Below are 16908 nucleotides of genomic sequence, written 5' to 3'. Positions count from 1 at the left end.
TTGGTCTGTCTGCCTGTCTGCCTGCCCATTGGTCTGTCTGCCTGTCTCTCTGTCTGTCCTCCCTCTCCCTCTCTCCACCACTGCTGTTAGTTCAGACCTGGCCTTCCATAGCCTTTACTCTCCCCAGGTGCTCTAGCCTAGGAGTGTCTACCCATTTATTCTTTCTTTTTTTCAAACCAGCTTTACTGGCCTTTGGAAGTTCATTGAGCCCAGAGATGTCAGGTTATGGCATCCCAGATCAGGGTTTCAAATCTCAGCTCTGCTACTGACTGGCTGTACAAGCTCAGGCAAGCCCCTCTCCCCTTCCCCTGGCTGCCCTGGGCCTCCCTTTCATCGTCTCTCAAAATGAAGGGTTTGAATTCCAAAGCTCCTAAAATGCCCTCTGAGCTCTCAGTCTTGGTCTCTTGGGTTGGCCCCATCACAGCCCTCCCTGATGTGGGATCATAGGATCCAGGTCCTGTAGGACTTGGGGTTACAATCCCTTAATTTTACCTGGGACTCAGAAAGGTGAAGGCATAGCGGCTTTGCAATGGTGTACTACCTCCTGCTCAAGCAGGGCTGAGACTTGAATCCAGACCCCCTGACTTCATGTTCATGACACCAAGCAGTCATGCTAAGGCTCTACAGACTTGATGGAATAGGGAGGGAGGAAAGAATAAAATATTTGCTTTTTATCAGGGACCTTCTAGAGATGAGAGTACAGCTCACTGGAAGCCCAAAGGGGAGGTTCTGAGGGACATATGGCCTTGAGGACTACCTGCCCCCCCTCATTTAGGCCCCCCACTCTCAGAGCCTTGAGTCTGACTCAGGGGGCTAGCAGGATTCCCTTGAGCACAGTTTCCTTTCTATGTTCTCTCCCCAGCTGGCCTGCAGAGGCCAGAATCCTTGCAGCTCTCTCTAGGCAATATTTCTTCTAGAAAGAATTCCTATTTCTCCAGCTTGCAGCCCACACATGCCGGATGTCACGTAATCCTCATAACCACCCTGGATGGCTGGATACTCCAATGCTATTAGGACTCACATTTTACAGATGGGGAAACTGAGGCTGGCAGTGGTTAAAGTGACTTGCCCAGTGTCATGAAGCTAGCAAGCATCTAAGGCAGGCCTTAGTCTCCCATGAAGCCAAGTTCAGCACCCTATCCACTGTGCCATGGAGCTTTTCCCACCTGACACCTCCTGCAGCTCTCTCTATGCCAACACAGCCAGAAGGAATTCCAGCCCAGTATGGAGGAAGGAATATTTCCTAGCTGACCAAGATTCCCGTTAGGTCTGAGAGAACTAACATCTAGAAAGCTTTTTCTTACCTTGACCATCATCTGTCCTCTTGCTCCTGGTTCTGCTTTCTGGGGCCGAGCTGCTCAAAGCTAGCCCCTCTTGCATTCCCAAGCTGCCTCGAGGGCTTACTAGTTCGAGGCAGGCCCACCAGTTTAAAGTGATAATACTCAGTGTAAAGTGGCGATGCTAACAATAGACCTGGATTTAGGGCTCTAAGTTTGAAAGGAGATGTCACCGATTCCCAGTCTCAGTCTGAAGCCCCGAAAGGGGTCTTACGCAAGACCTCTGACTCAGCTTCCTCAGCTGAGGGCTCCCTGGTAGTTCAGGAAAGTGAGGGCTGGACAGCTCTACCTTCCCTGTTCCAGGAGCTCCTGCCTGATGCGACGTGGGCTTCTCTGGCCACGAGGTGGTGCCAGAGAACAGCACACAGCCCTCCTCTGGCTCCCTCCAGGCTATCTATCCCCCAGCCCCAAAGCTGGGCTGCTCCTGGAAAGTTAGACCTGAGAGCCCTGCATCGCTTTCTCCTGGAGGAAGGGGACCTGAAGGCCAGAGAAAGGCAAGGAACTTGCCCCATGTCACCCAGGCAGGAAATGGCCTCCAAGGATGGCAGGCATCCACAGGAGAGACCATCTAGTCCTACCACCAGTACCCAAATGAGAAAATGGAGGGTCAGAGAACAGAGAGCACTTGCCAAATATCACACAGCAGGCAAGGGAGGGGTGGAGGCTTTGACTCCAAATGAAGGGTTCTTTTTACTGAATCAAGCTGTTTTTTCCCCTTGGCTCTAAGGACAGTTGGGGTCTCAGAGCCTTGGAGCTTAGCAGGGGGCAGGTAAAGCAGTCTTGGCTTTTATGATGATGCCCTGAAAGTATAGGCTTCGCTTGAAAATAGGGACAGATGGGGTTGGGGGCAGTTCAACACTGCACACACTCATGGATCCCATAATATGCCCTGTGCTGTCAAGTGGGCCCAACTCAGGGGCTCCTGCTCTGCCAGCTCACCCCCTGGGGGGTCTTGGCTCCTGGCAGTGGGAGGACTCCTGAGGTGAGAGATGCCCCTGGGGTAGGGCATGAGCCCAAATTTGAGGGCCATTCTGGGGAGCCCTGGTCACATGCTAAACAAGCACTAACCTTGTGCTTCCCCTTCTTGTCCCAAATGCTGCACGGTCCAGGAAGCTGTGACCTAGCTACAACCCTGGCTGCCGGGCAACCTGTGCCTGGCCCACCAGATGGCCTGGCACAAACTCTTTGGAGAAGGAAGGGCAAGTTCTGGGCACTGTTACCCTCCCTGCCAGGAGCTTAGACTCAGGCCCCCTTGGGAAGCTGGGTCAGGGGAGAGCCCTAGGTCATCCAGTAAGTCAGTGGCAGAGCCAGGCCCCCTGGCACACTGGTACTAGGTGCTGCCCATCCCTGGGAGCTGCGTGCTCCAGGGCCAAGGACAAAAGGAGAGCCTGCAGTCATCATGGACAAATTCATGAGAAATTGTCTCCCCAACCAACTGTGCGCATTCCCAGGCAAGAGGAACAAGCTGGTTTGCTACCCATCCTGCCTCCCACATAGGGCTGGCTGGCATACGGGGGCCCTGTGGATGGTGCACCGTATGGGAAAGGAAGGAAAGGTCTGGGCAAACTGAAGAAGGTGGGACAGGCCAGGCTGTAGGGAGGTGGGTGGGAGAAGCCAGGGGGTCTTTGGCCTACCCTCTCCAGGCTTTAAAACCAGTTCCTTCCTTCCACAGCAGCCCCTCCCTTCCTTCCTGTCTCCATCCCCCCCCCCCACACACACACACACAGTGATGGGAGGGAGATGATGAAGGAACACAATTAGGGAAATGGAGCTGGGCTGGCACACCGGGCAGTCCAGTTCTAGGGAAAAGTGATGAGCTGGCCCATCCTGAGCCAAGGCATGTGGGCCCCCAGGCTTTGAGAGGGCTGGGGGGATGGGAAAAGAGAGGTAATGTCTGAGCTGGAGAGGATGGGGATCAGACCACTGCCCATTCTGTTGTCTAGCCCACAAGGAGCTCAGTGTGCTCTCTGCTCAGAAGCACACTCTATCTGCCTTTAAGTGGCCATAGTGGCCACAGGAAGGCCTCCCTGGGCCCAGACATAGACCTCCCCACTACAGCCCACACCATGGCAGGAGCCTGGATTGCTTCTCCAGGGGCCAGGCTTCCAATAGTAGCCCTGCTTACTAGCTCTAAGAGCAGAGCCCCCAGCTCACCCAGGTCATCCAGGGTCAGGCTCCTTCCCCTTCTGAGCACAGGTCTCTGGGTCCTCTTAGGGCTCCTTGGGGCTGGTGACTGGCCATGAAGTTTCTGGCTCCCTGCTCCCTCCTTGACCACCAGGAGTCATGGGTAGGATAACAGAATGGCTCATTCATGCCTGTGCTGGCCACACCCTGGCCAGGCCAGAGCTGGGAGCTGCCGGGGGTCACCAGTGCTAGGCTTCAGATGTAACTTCTAGTCCTGCTTGACCTAACTCCCTGGATGCCCTGGACACGTCCTTCCATTCTCTGCCAGAAAATCCTGTGCAGGTGGCCAAATAGTCTTGTTTGGCCGTTGGACAGTCAGTCCAGCCCTGGGTTGGAACCCTGCTAGCAATGCTTAGGACTGTGGGACCACCTCTCTGAGAGGCGCTTTCTTCACATGTAAAGTACAGCCCCTCAGACAAGAGAGACCGCCAGGGCACCAAAGGGCTTGGGTCTGAAGGTCTCACTCGGCTCTGACATTCCACATTCTGTTTTCTGAGGTCCCTCTCAGCTCTGATGTCCTGGGTTCTGAGTGCCAAGCTCTCCCCCTAGCCGACAGCCTATGTTCTGTGCTCCATGGCCCCTCGTAGCTCTGACATTCCATGTTCTGTGTTCAGATGTTTTCTGACTCCCTCCTGGGCAGGTCTTGGCAGGGACCATTAGTGTGCACCCTACTAGCCCCAGCCCAGATCAGAGTTTGGCAGGGCCTCTCGCCCCCTCCTGGCTCTGAATGCCCACTCCCTGTTCCTCTAGCTCCTGTTTTTCAGCCAGCCTAGAGAACAAAGTCTTCTCAGGCATCCACCTGAGGCCTATCTCTAGCCTCACTCCCTGCTAAACCCTGCCTAACCCTAACCCTAAACCCCTAGGGTCACCCCTTCTCAGTCCCTCTGCCACCACCCCAGCTTTCATCTGCATGAGGAGAGGGGAACAGTGACACAGTCCATGCTGCCCTCACCCAGCCCTTACAGACTGACGAGAGGGTATCGCAATGGGCCCCTTTGGTCATAGCTGCCCTCCTTGCCTACTCAGGGGGCTGAGTCCTGTGATTATGGCCAGGCCAGGTCAGGAGTTGGGGAGGGCCTCACCTCTCCTGAGAGCCAGATAGAAACCAGGACCAAGTGCTTGTCCAGATCCATGCTCCTGGAGGCGAGGGGGAAGGTTATGGTCTTTTGACCTTGCCCTGGGACTGTGGGCATCTTTAACTTTCCTTCCCCCAGGTCCAGCCCTGCTGTGTCTCTCTTGGTGACCAAATCTACCCCTGGTTTGGCCTGAAACAGGCAGAAAGTCGAGTACTGCTGTCAGGGATTATTGTACTGAGTAAGTTGGGGACTAAGAGACAGAGACAGGGAAGGGTCTGGGGCTTATTCTGGCTGGAGGAGGGCTCTGGGCAGAGGATGCCTGGCCAGAAGCCTGGCATGCCTCCACTCCACCAATCCTTCTCCATGAGCCATGATGAGCCCCAGCCTCCCTCCACTCCTGGGCCCCAGCTCTAAAGGGCCCCAGACCCTTACTCACCTTCAGGGAGTAGGCCAGAGCAATGAAGCCCAGACAGCAGAAGTTGAGGTAGACAAAGTTGAATATGGACCAGAGATAATAGTCATTGACCTCCGTGGTGTCAGGGTAGATTTCGATGACAGTGGTGGGGTTGGTCATGGTCTTTTTCTCTGCCGAGTGCTTGCCGGGCCCTGAGCCTGTGCCGGTCCGGACACTGTCAGCCTTGCAGCTCTTGGCCTCCATAGGACACAGGTTGGGAGCCGGGCCCTGCACAGCTGCTGAACTGCCCGCCGAAGGCTGCAGGGCTGTAGGCTTAGACACACAGGCAAAGCAGCCCTTCGGGGGAGCGCCTGGAGGCCGGGGGATCCAAAAGGCCCCGTCCAGGGGACAGGACGGGGTCACCCGGGCTTCTCGAGGGCCCTCCGTGATGCCGGCTGGGGGTCAGGTGAGGAGTTGAGGACTGGCCTGGGCAGCCCTGTAAGAGTAGGAAGGGTGGGAGAAAAGGAAGGGAAAGAGAGGGAGGGAAGACAAAGCAGAATTCACACTCAGGGCCAGGGCCCAATGCAGAGGGGGCTCCCTCCTGCCTTCCTTCCCTGGGGGCCATCTCTTCCTCCCACAGGAGCCCCCAGCCACTCCAGCAGTGTCTCCAGGACTCTCTGCCCTGGCTGAGGTCATCACTATTTCCTGTCCAGTGGTCATCCTGCTGTCAGCCAGCATCCAGCCCTGGCTGGCCACCCCAAGCCTGCACCACAGCTACCACCATCCATCCCACTCTGCTCTTGCTCCCACCTCCCATCAGCAAGCTCAGCTGCCAAAGACTTTGTAGTCCTTTGCCTTCACAGCAGTGTGGGGGGCTGTCTGTCACTTTGGAGTAGGTACTCCCTCTCTCTCTCTCTCTGTCTCTGTCTCTGTCTCTCTGTCTCTCTCTCTGTGTATCTCTCTGTCTCTCTGTCTCTCTCTTTGTCTCTTTCTCTGTCTCTGTCTCTCTGTCTCTCTGTCTCTGTCTCTGTCTCTCTCTCTGTCTCTCTCTCTCTGTCTCTCTGTCTCTCTCTCTCTGTCTCTGTCTCTCTCTCTCTGTCTCTCTCTCTCTCTCTCTCTCTCTCTCTCTCTCTCTCTCCCTCTCTCTCTCTCTCTCTCTCTCTCTCTCTCTCTCTCTCTCTCTCTCTCTCTCTCTCTCTCTCTCTCCCTACCTCCCTCCCTCTCTCTCTCTCTGTTTCTCTCTCTCCTCTCTGTCTCTGTCTGTCTCTCTGTCTCTCCTCTTTTCTTCTGTCTCTGTACCTACACACACACACCTCACAATAACACCATCAGATGCACACTAATATCCCCAGAAATACATTGACACAATGGTCTATAGATATACATGAAACCACACAAATCCTCTAATGCCATCCTGAGACACACACATTCTCCAGTGCGCGTGCACACACACTCACCCCTCACAATGACACCTTCTGGTCCAGGCAGTGCCCTCCCCAGATACACCCCCCCAGTCATGCAAACACAGCACCATACGCTCAGACAGAGACCCCCACATCCCTTGACATGCACAATCCCTCAGCAGACGCACATTGGGGTAACAAAAACAAGCTGCTCTCCCCTCTCCCCAACGCTGACACCAACACTTCCCCTCCCCACTCACAACGCTCTCAGAAATGCACACACAGTGACACCCTCCTTGACACAGAGACATCCTTGGGTGGGCACACACATACACTCACACTCACACACACACACACACACACACACACACACACACATACACTCACACACACTCACAGATGCCCGAGCAGTGAAGGAGGATCCATCCCCTTGAGGGACCCTAGCCCTGAGGCGAAGGGGAGGGGGAGGCCGGCTGATTTCCCCCAGTAAACCCACCCACCCCCTGGCGCCCAGCGTCCAGCGTCCGGAGCTTGCCCCTGGGCCTCAGTCCCTGCCTCCCAGGCCTCCGGAACCTGGGGCTGGCAGCTGCCTCTGCCCTCCCCGAGACTGTTAGAGATCGAGCCACGGGCTGACGGACCGTCTGCGGCAGAACCGGCTCCCCTCTTCCCTCTTCCCTCCTCCCTCCTCCCTCCTCCCTCCTCCCTTCTTCTGAGCCCTCCCACCTCCCGCCCGACTGCCCGAAGGCTCCCTCCCCGGCGCTAGGACCGGTCACCTGTCAGCGAGCTCCGCTCAGGGAAGCAGGAACTGAGCAGCAGCAGCGGGGGCAGGGGCTGCGCCCCAGAGCCACGGCTAGAGCATAGGGAGGCGCTTCTCCGCCCCCGCCGGCCCCCCCACCCCCACCCCGAAGCCGGTGGCGAAGCTGCTCAGCTCTGCAGTCAGGGCCGGCCGGAAGAGCAGCAGCTGTGCCTTGAGGCCGGGAGGGGCGCTCGGCCCACGGGCAACCCCAGCCCCACACTCAGCCTGCCTCATCCCCCATCCTGAGCCCCATCCCACCCCCATCCTGAGCCCCATCCTGAACCCCATCCTGAGCCCCATCCCTCCCCCATCCTGAACCCCATCCTTCCCCCATCCTTAGTCCTATCCAGCCTCATCCTGAGCCCCATCCCCCCATCCTGAGCCCCATCCCCCCATCCTGAGCCCCAGCCCTCCGCCCTCTCACTGATCTCTTCTCTGAACTCTCACCACTCACCTGTGAGTTTGAAGAGTCACATAACTTCTCAGCCTCACTTGTTCCCTGTGGAAAATAAAAGGACTGGGTTCAGGGACTTCAGAGGCCCCACCCCCATCCTCTCTTCCTGAGCCCTCCTTCTTTCTCCCAGAATCACTAACCTCAACAAACTCTGCCCTCTTTTACTAACCCCCATCCTCTTCCCTGGACTCCCAGCTAAAGCTGTCACTTCCACTCTCTGGGCCTTAGTTTCCTCCCCTGCAGCATCGTCTGAGCTCCTGCCACTATGTTGCTCTCCCTGAGCCCTCATTCCTGGCCCTGAGCCCCACTTGAGCAGAGTGCTTGTGCTTAGCGCTTAGCTGGCAGCAGTTAGATGGTGACCAAACATTTCACGTCCCAGAGCTAACCCTTCCTATGTCACAGGCCACAAAATGAACTTTCTCCCACAGGGCCAGAGCCCCACCAAAGCACTGCCTTCCCCAGCACAAGGGCTCCCACAGCAAGGCCAGAAGGAATAGTGAAGTCTGGGGTCAAGGCATTTATTAAGGGCTTTCTATGAACTGGACAGAGAGATGGCTCAGTGGATAGTGTGGGGCCTGGAGTCAGGAAGACCTGAGTTCAAATGTGGCCTCAGACCCTTCCTAGCTGTGTGACCCTGAACAAGTCACTTAACATTCTTTGCCTCAGTTTTCTCATCTGTCAAATGAGCTGGAGAAGAAAATGGCCAACCGTTCCAGCATCTTTGCCAAGAAAATGCCAAATGGGGCCTCGAAGAGTCTGAAATGACTGAAGAAGAACAATGTGCCGGCATCGTGCTAAGCTCAGGGCTGCAAACGCTAGCTAAATGAAGGTGGTCCTTGTCCCCCGAGAGCTTACCTTACTCTGGGGGAAAACAACAGCACAAAAGGGAGCAGAAGGGGGCAGTCTGGGGGGTGGTCTCTGGGTGGGGGGATGTGGTGCAGAAGTTTGGAGACACAGGGCAGAGGCAGGAATGGACCGAGGGAGGAATTTCCTCAAAACGGAACCTGGGCATCTTCGACAAATCGGGCCAGGCAGGACCTGGTCATCTGTACTGGAAATCACTCCCAGCCCAGCCCACCCGGGGAGCGGCTGGCCAGTGCGCCCCCTGCCGGTAAGCCCTTGCGCTCAGATACTTGAAAACAGCTACAGTAACATGTTCCTCGAAGTCACTAGGTGGCGCCAAAGTTCACCTAAAGGTGAAGATCTGAGTTCAAATACGAGTCCTTAGCTCTGTGACCTTGGACAAAAACCGTCTGCCTCAGTTTCCTCAACTGTAAAGTGAGGGCGCTAATCATGAAGCCCCCCTCCCAGGAGGGGTGGGGCCCCCAGGTGTAGAACCTGACACATAGAAGGTGCCTCTTCTACCTTCCCTGCCCTTAGTCTTCTCCAGGCTAACCATCTCCCCATCCTTCAGCTCACCTGGCCTTTCGCCATCCTGCCTGCCCTCCTTGGGACATTCTCCACCTTATCGACATCCTTGTCAAAAATTCATCATTTAGGGGGGCGGCCAGGCGGCTCAGCGAGGAAGAGCCCCGGCTCCAGCGTCGGGATGACCTGGGATCGAATCCGGGCTCAGACACTCAGCCCCCACCCAGAAACACCTGGCCGTGTAACCTTGAGCGAGTTACTTAACCCTGATTGCTTAATAAAAAAAAATTCATCATTCAGAACTCCCTACAGTCCCTGGGATGAGGGAGGGACAAGGGAAAGATGGGGAAGGGATGGGAGGGGGTATGAAGGAGGGATGGGATTCAGAATAAGAAAGGAATGAAGGAGGGATGGGGCTCAGGATGAAGGAGGGATGAGAAAGGGATGGGGCTCTGGATGAGGGAGGGATGAGGAAGAGATTGGGGAGGGGTGGGGGAGGGATGGAAGAGAGATGGGGCTCAGGATGGGGGAGGAATGGGGAGGGATGGGGAAGGAAGGGGGAAGGATGAGGGAGGGATGGGGGAAGAATGGGGAAGTATGGAGAGGGATGGGGGAGGGATGAGGCAGGGGTAGGGCTGAGGATGGAAGCTCAGGATGAGGGGGATGGGGCTCTGCTACCCAGAACAGAGGCCAGAAGGACTGTTACTTATCTAGTCCTGACCAGGCTCCCTCTCCAAGCTGCCACAGATTGGAAGAAAGACAACACAGAAAAGTGGTTGGACAAATAAATACTGGTAGACAATGATGGACAGAGCCAGAACAAGACAGACACTGAGAGACAGTGATAGACAGATGGAAAAAAAAACACAGAGAAACAAAGCAAGGCAGCCATGCAGAAGACAGATGCCCTCTGAAGGAGAGACAGAGACAGAAACAGAGAGACAGAGAGAAACACAGAAAGAGAGACAGAGAGAGAGCCAGAAACAGATACAGAGACAGACAGAGCCAGAGACAGAGACAAAGACAGAGACAGACAGAGAAAGAGACAGAATCAGAGAGAGACAGTAATAGTCTCGATAATGGAAGCAAAGGTCAGAAACCAAACACACACCAGGAGATAGACAGGCCAATGAGGAGACTGAGCCCATATTCTCTGACTGCAGGCCTCCCATGTAGCAAGACACAAGCCCCACCTTCTTACTTCTGAGTAAGTAAGCTGGTTGGCAGACAGTCAGTGAGTCAGTCAACAAGCCTTTCTTAAGTGTTTATGGTATGCCTGGCCCTGGGCAAATCTTCCCTTGTGAATGCAGACGATGGCCCTAGTGGTCCTGGCCTCACAGAATTGTCACAGAGAGTTATAGTGGAACTGGAAATGCCCAGAGATCTTTCTGGAGCCTGGGGTGTCACAGACAGGGCCCTGGCTTCCGTGGCCTCTGTGGCCTCTCAGCTCAAACAGGAGGTAAAGTCTTAGGATCAGAGCTTGGGGCAGAAGGAGAGCTCAGAGGCCATCTCAGCCGAGCCCCTCATGGGACGGATGAGGAAACTGAGGCTAGGGTGATCTCTGCTCTGATCATGCCCCTCCTCTGCTCAAACATATTCAATTGCTGCCTGGTACTTCCAGGGGAAAAAAAAAACACAAATAAATACACACACACACACACACACACACACACACATACACACTGACACTGAAGGCCCTCCCACCTCAGACATTTCCCATGGTCCCTTCATACACTCTGGGTTCCAGACCAACTCTTGACTGACCCAAGTATCCCAGACTGCATAGCTCTCTTCCCTGCTTTCCCAATGGCTGCCCCCCACCCGGTGCCCAGAGGTGCCCTCTCTCCTTAAAGGGCCTTTCAAAATCCATCTTCCTTCAAGGCTCCAATGACTCACCCTCTCGGTCTTTTTTGGAGCCCTTTGGACTCTATGGGGCTCAGTTTCCCCAGCTGTAAAATGATGGGGTTGGGCTCAGGGGCTTCTAAGGCCTCTCCAGCTCAAGGCCTATGATCTGAGGTGATTCTGGACCAGCCAATCCCATCTCTGACCTGTGCTGAGACATCAGTGAGTGACTTCATCTGGCAGAACACAAACAGCTAGGCACCTGTGACACTAAAAGTGTTCATCGTGAGCTGGGAGAGCTCCTCACACCATTGGAGTCACAGATCCTGATCCCCACCCCCTACAAAAAACCCTCAAACAGCAGCAGAGAAAGAAGAATGAGGTTAACTGTGTGGCCAGGCTGGAGAGGTGAGGAGAAGATGAAGGGACAGGCTGGGGAGGGGGAGGAGAGTGAAGGGGTCAAGGGGGACAGGCTGGGGAGGGGGAGGAGAGTGAAGGGGGCAAGGGGCCAGGCAGCATCAGCCAGAGTAAAGCCTCACCTATGTGGCCCTGAGAGAGGAGGCAATCCAGTCATTGTCTGAGGGAATGGCCCGAGGCTAGTGTTGAGCCAACAGCCCCTTGGAATGTCAGGACCCTGGTGCCATGTCCTCCACACCTGTGCTCATTAGGGTCTGCCTGCCAGCACCTCAGACACCCTCATCATCTTTCCCTAAACCTGATTGTCCTCCCAACATCCCTGTTTCCCTCCAGCCCCTGCATCCCCCACCCAAGGAGTCTCAGTCTCAGAGACCACAGATTTAGAGACAATGGAGCTCTCCAATCCCCCTCATTTTACAGATGAGGAAATAGAGTCACAGCTTATAGGGGTCTGACACAAGGTGTGAGCCCTGCTTTTCAGGGTTCTCGAACCCCTGCGCCCTCTAGTGGCCACCTGTCAGGCTTCCACTCTTCCCTGGACGTCCCTCATCCTGGTGCCATATCCAATCAGCTGCCAACAGCACTACCTGTCCCATCCATCCTGTTCCCTCTGCTCACTCGCCACACCCCTGGCACAGCCCCTCTTCACCTCATGCCTGGACCATGAGCCCAGTCTCCCTCCTCCCCAGTCTTACACCTGAACAGCCACCAAATTATCTTCCTAAGGTACAGGGTGACCATGCCACACCCCAATCAAAAGTCTTCCTGCTTTGCCTAGCAAATACAAGAGAAGCTCCTTAGAGGCTGGAGATGTTTGAAGGGCCTGGCCTCTTCTCAGCTTCATTCACACCTCCTATGGCCCTCTCTTCTGTGCCCCTGTCCAGACCCTGACCTTTGGACTTCCTTTGTTCCTTTCCTTCCCTCCTCTCTCACAGCACCCTCTCCCTTCAGAGGAAAGTGATCTGACCCACTCAGATGCCATTCACTTCTGCCCCAATCCCCCTCCCCTTCTTCCTTCCTGGGTGTGGGCTCTAGGAGAATGGGCTCTCTAGGCCTCTGTGCCCACATCTAGGATGGGCACATAGTGGGTACTTCACAACGCAATGCTGAACTTCACTGACCAGGAAAGCCTCAAAGACCAGAAAGGAGCCTAACTTCTGCACCCATCTCCCACTTCCATGCCCATGTTTCCTGCTTCAGCCTTCTGGACCAAGCAAGACAAGTCTGACACAGGACAGCCCCTGAACCTTCTGTCCTCCAGGTTCTTCACTGGGCTTCACAGCCCTTGTCCACCCCTCTCTAACTCATGAATATTCCTCCAAAGATGTGTCACACAGAATGGAGCCGCTGGGCTCTGACACCTCCCTGTTCCTGGATACTACATATCCTGAGATCATTCACTGACTCCAATTGAGCTTGAGGTCCACTGACACACCCAGATTATTTTTTTTTGGAGGGAGGCAAAAATCCAGAACCATATACACCTTTCCCCATCTTATACTTGGGAGACTGATTTTTTGGACCTAAGTGAACCAGGTTTACAACCCAATTTAGTCTTTCATTTCTTTATCTGTAGGACTTTGAACAAGTTCATTTAGCACCAATGTGGGCTTCAGTTTCCTTCATTTCAAATTGAGAGTTCTTCAGCTCTTTATGATCTTGCATTTCTCCTCATCCGCAGCCTTCGCCCCTGTTGAGATCTCTTTGGATCCTTCAGGTCCTGGGTGGCTGGTCAGTGTGGTGTCCCCCCCCCCATCTTCCTGCGAGGTCCCAGCACACCCCACCTCCTGCATCTCAGACTCAACGTACTTCAAACAGAAGCTATTTGCTTCTCCTACACCCAGCCTTCCTTCCAAGTAACTGTAGTCAAGGGCCCAGCCTTCTTCCGGGCCCCTTGAACCTTCCTTCTCCCTCATCCACTGTGTCTACACAAGTCAAGCCTTGCTGGTCCTTTCCCCCTCCACAGAGTTCCTGGCCAGTGCCCTATTTAAGCCTGGACTATTACCTGCTTTTCACTTTCCCTCTCTCCCCCTCTCCACCCTATCTTCCTGACAGAAAAAAAAAAGCACAGCAGTGACTGGGTCACGTCCCTGTTCCTGAATCTTCATAGCTTCCTCTCTCCTGAAGAATAAAACCCAGCCCCCTCAGCTTGGCTTTGGAAGCAATTCACCTTTCCAGGCTTGTACATAGTTCTCGAGAACATTAGGTTCTAGCCCCCTGCTTCCTGGAGGCTTCCCTGCCAGGATGTCCCATCTCCCACCTCTGTGCCTTTGTTCAGTCTCTAGAATGTACCCAAGGTTCCCCTTCTCTTCCTTTGCCCTTCCCTTCAGCAGATCCTCCCTGCTCCCCTTAGCAATCAGATCTCTCTCCCCCACACCCTTTCTTATTTATCTGAGCACATGGCATAGCCCAGGAGAATGAATGGAGGAAAGGACAGACCATTTCTCACTTTGTCTTAGTAAGCACAGGGCAGGGAAGCTTGCTGAGCGGGAGTACATCAGACCAGTCAAGGGGTGCTGCTGGGGGAGAAGGCAGGGGTGTGCTGGTCCCCAGCTCACCAGAATCACCATTCCTGTGGGCCAAGAGCCGAGCTCAGACCCTCCAGGGTCAAGACTGCCACCCACTCCTGGGCCCCCCACCAGGCCCCTGCACCCTTCCCCTGCTGCCTGGAGCCTCAGCTCCAGCTTCCTACTCCTCCTCCCTGCCCCCCCCCCCCCCAGCCAGGAACTCAATGGTGCAGGTCACTGGCCCCAAACAGCCAGACAAATGCTCTCCATTCCCAGAATCCTTGCCAGCCACTCTGGTGCCTCTGCGGCCGACTCCCTGATCATATTTCAGAGGCTGCGAGGGCCCTGGACACTTTTACGACCCATTCCTCTTCCTTCCCGAAAAATAATATTTTCCGGGTGTCTCTGAGCCCTTTGGAATCCCCGGCGGCGTGGGGTGAGGGAGATGGGCCCGAGAGGGCCCACCCGCCACTTTGGGGCCGAGTGCCCAGGAGGGCCGTTTGTCCATCCATCTTCCTGTCTAAAACCAGGCCTTGCCTCGGGTCAGCCGCCAGGGCACCAGCTGTCTCCACTCTTTCTGAAAAATCCGAAGGCCCCTGGTTTCCTTCCTTCCTCCCTCCCCATCCCACCCCCAACATCAATCCCCGTGATTTCTCTCCCTTCCACCCACAGTATCGATTTCAATGGAAACATGGGCCAGGTTTCTCTTTGTGCTTGGCCCCCCAGCCCTGCCTGCCCCAGGCCGGGGGGAGGCCCATCGATCATGGGATCAGAGACCATCCATAGATCATAGGACCGAAGAGCCAGCAGGGACCTTTGAGGTCATCTCAGAGAAGAGGATGTGGAGGCCCAGCAAGGGGGCCGAGGCTAAGCCCGGAGAGAAGACCCAGCCACTTCCTGTCCTGGGGCCCATGCTGAGCCTCCCCCCCAAAACTGGGCTCCTCTGAGTGGACCACAGCCCCCACTGCCTGGATCCACCACATCATGTCTATAGCCTTGGAGGGGGAGAGAAAGCACTGGAATGAATCTGCCAGGTGTGGTTGGGAAAGGGTGGGCTGGGGAGGAAGGAGGCCCCCCGCTTCTTGCCCTGGCTTTGCTTCTCCCACTGGCTGCATCTGCTTCCCCCATGCCGTCTCAGCAGTCATGGAGATAGCCTGCATTTGGGTGGTGCTTAGAGCTCTGCAGGAAGCTTGGCCTCCTTTCCCCACCACAACCTGGGAGTCAGGAGCTATGACCATTCTCCTTTTACTGACAGGGAAAGTGAGGCTAGCCCAGAGTCATTGGGCCAGTGAGGGAATGGAGTTGGATCTGAACTTGGGTCTTCCTGAATCTAGGCCAGCTTTCTCCTCTCTACTGCTCAACTGTCCTTGTTGAAAACACAGTTCCTCAGATCAAAGGCCACCTCCCAGCTTTCTAAAGCCATGGGTTCCCAAAGCTGGCAACACTACCCTCCCCCAAGGTGGGCAGTGGTTGTAGTGGGGGCAGGGACCCACTGGTGGTAGAAGCCTTGGGTGCAACTGGTGGGCATTGAATAAAAATAAGGGGGCGGTGGAAGCCCGTGGAAAGAAGAGAATTCTGAAAAACCATTCCTTGGGTTTCCTCTGCTGCATAACAGAGGGAAGGTGGTAGTGATTACATTATTTTCCAAATCAACACAAAAAGTACACGATAAGCCATTGGCGGTCCAGCCCACCGACAGGTCTGAACACGTGCCGGCAGGAATAGGACTTGTTTAAGTACCATATGATGAGGGTCACATGATACAACACTGTGTCGTCAACATTTCAATGCAGGGAAACCCCACAAAGGTACAACAAATTGTTAAATTTCAGATGCGGCATGTAAAAATGTTATTTTGGAAATGATGCAAATTTAAAAAAGAGGAAGAAAGAAAAGAAAAGTGGCTAAAAGGTTAAAGAAAGTAGATTTGGGGGGGTGGTGAGTAATTTTTTTTTTTTGCAAAGGGGGTGGTGGGTAAAATGAATTTGGCAACCTCTGGTCAACAGGAATCACGTCAGGGACTTAGCCCCCCCGGCTAGACTTTTCCCTCCCTTTCCTTTCCCTATTTTGGGGTTTGGGACCCCTTCTTTTTGTTTTTTTATTTTTTTGGAGGGGGGAAGGCTGAGCAATTGGGGTTAAGTGACTTGCCCAAGGTCACACAGCTAGTAAGTGTTAAGTGTCTGAGGCCAAATTTGAACTCAGGTCCTCCTGACTCCAGGGTTCGTGCTGTATTCACTGCGCCGCCTAGCTGTCCTGTGGCAGGTGAGCGGAAGGGGCCCTTCTACAATCGTAGAGCCCCCTCCCCTTTCTTTCCAGCCTTTGGAAGGGTGCTCATGGCGGAGGCTCAGTCACAGGCCCCCCCACTCCTTCCCAGACCCTTGGACACCAAGCTGTGTGGAGCCAAAGGCCGTGTCCTCTCGCCTCTCTGGCCCAGGGCTCCAGAGGCCTGCTTGTTCCATCTGCCCTAAGCACTCAGAACCTGGCTCCCAGCTTCCTCTTCTCCGCATTGGAGACTGAAAAGCAAACCCAAACATACCCCTACAGACTCACACTCACACATGCACAAACATGTACGCACACTCACACACATGCCCATGTACACCCGGGCACTCAGGGGTGTGCACACACATGTACACTCACCCCCATATAGGCACACTCGTACACATGCACTATACACACTGGCACACACATGCACATCCGGACACACAGGGGTGTGTGCACACATACACACACATGCACACACACACACACACCTTCCATCTCTCCTTCTCTCACCTTCCTCAGTTTCTCCAGGACATTTGCACCACCTATTATGGCCTGGGGCCCCACCCTCCACCTGTATTTCCAAGCCAATCTTTAGAAAATCTGAGTTGGTCAGTAAATTCTTAAGTGGCCCTGCCACACAACAGACAAGTCCACCTTGTCCACAAAATGGTCTCTCCTGCCCTCATTCTGCTTCCAGCTTTGGGAAGGGAAAGTCATGGGAGAAGGACGAAGGGAAGGTTAGCCAAAGAGCGAGGGGCTGGGGCAGGTGAATGGCCAGGCAGTGAGTAAAGAGGGTCCTGGGCTGCACTGCGGAGGAGGAAATGATGTCAGCAGGGGCCCAGGGCCCCCTCTCTCTCCCTCTCCC

At 54.9% G+C, this 16908-nt stretch overlaps 1 protein-coding gene across 1 annotated transcript in view; it reads right to left on the bottom strand.

Moving 5' to 3' along the window:
* Nucleotides 1–5488, bottom strand: part of IFITM10 (interferon induced transmembrane protein 10) — an 8966-nt gene extending 3478 nt beyond the window's left edge. The window contains exon 1 of the mRNA XM_069108632.1: nt 5034–5488. Coding sequence (XP_068964733.1) covers nt 5034–5255 — 222 coding nt within the window. The 5' untranslated portion in view covers nt 5256–5488. The remainder of the gene's footprint in view (nt 1–5033) is intronic.
* Between the last annotated feature and the right edge of the window lie 11420 nt (nt 5489–16908).

The sequence above is a fragment of the Petaurus breviceps genome, unplaced genomic scaffold (genome assembly GCF_028583685.1).
Source record: "Petaurus breviceps papuanus isolate PSGF00001 unplaced genomic scaffold, PetGlider_PUasm1.0 90410, whole genome shotgun sequence".
NCBI classification, from domain to species: Eukaryota; Metazoa; Chordata; class Mammalia; order Diprotodontia; family Petauridae; genus Petaurus; species Petaurus breviceps.
This window is presented reverse-complemented; position numbering and strand designations above follow the sequence as displayed.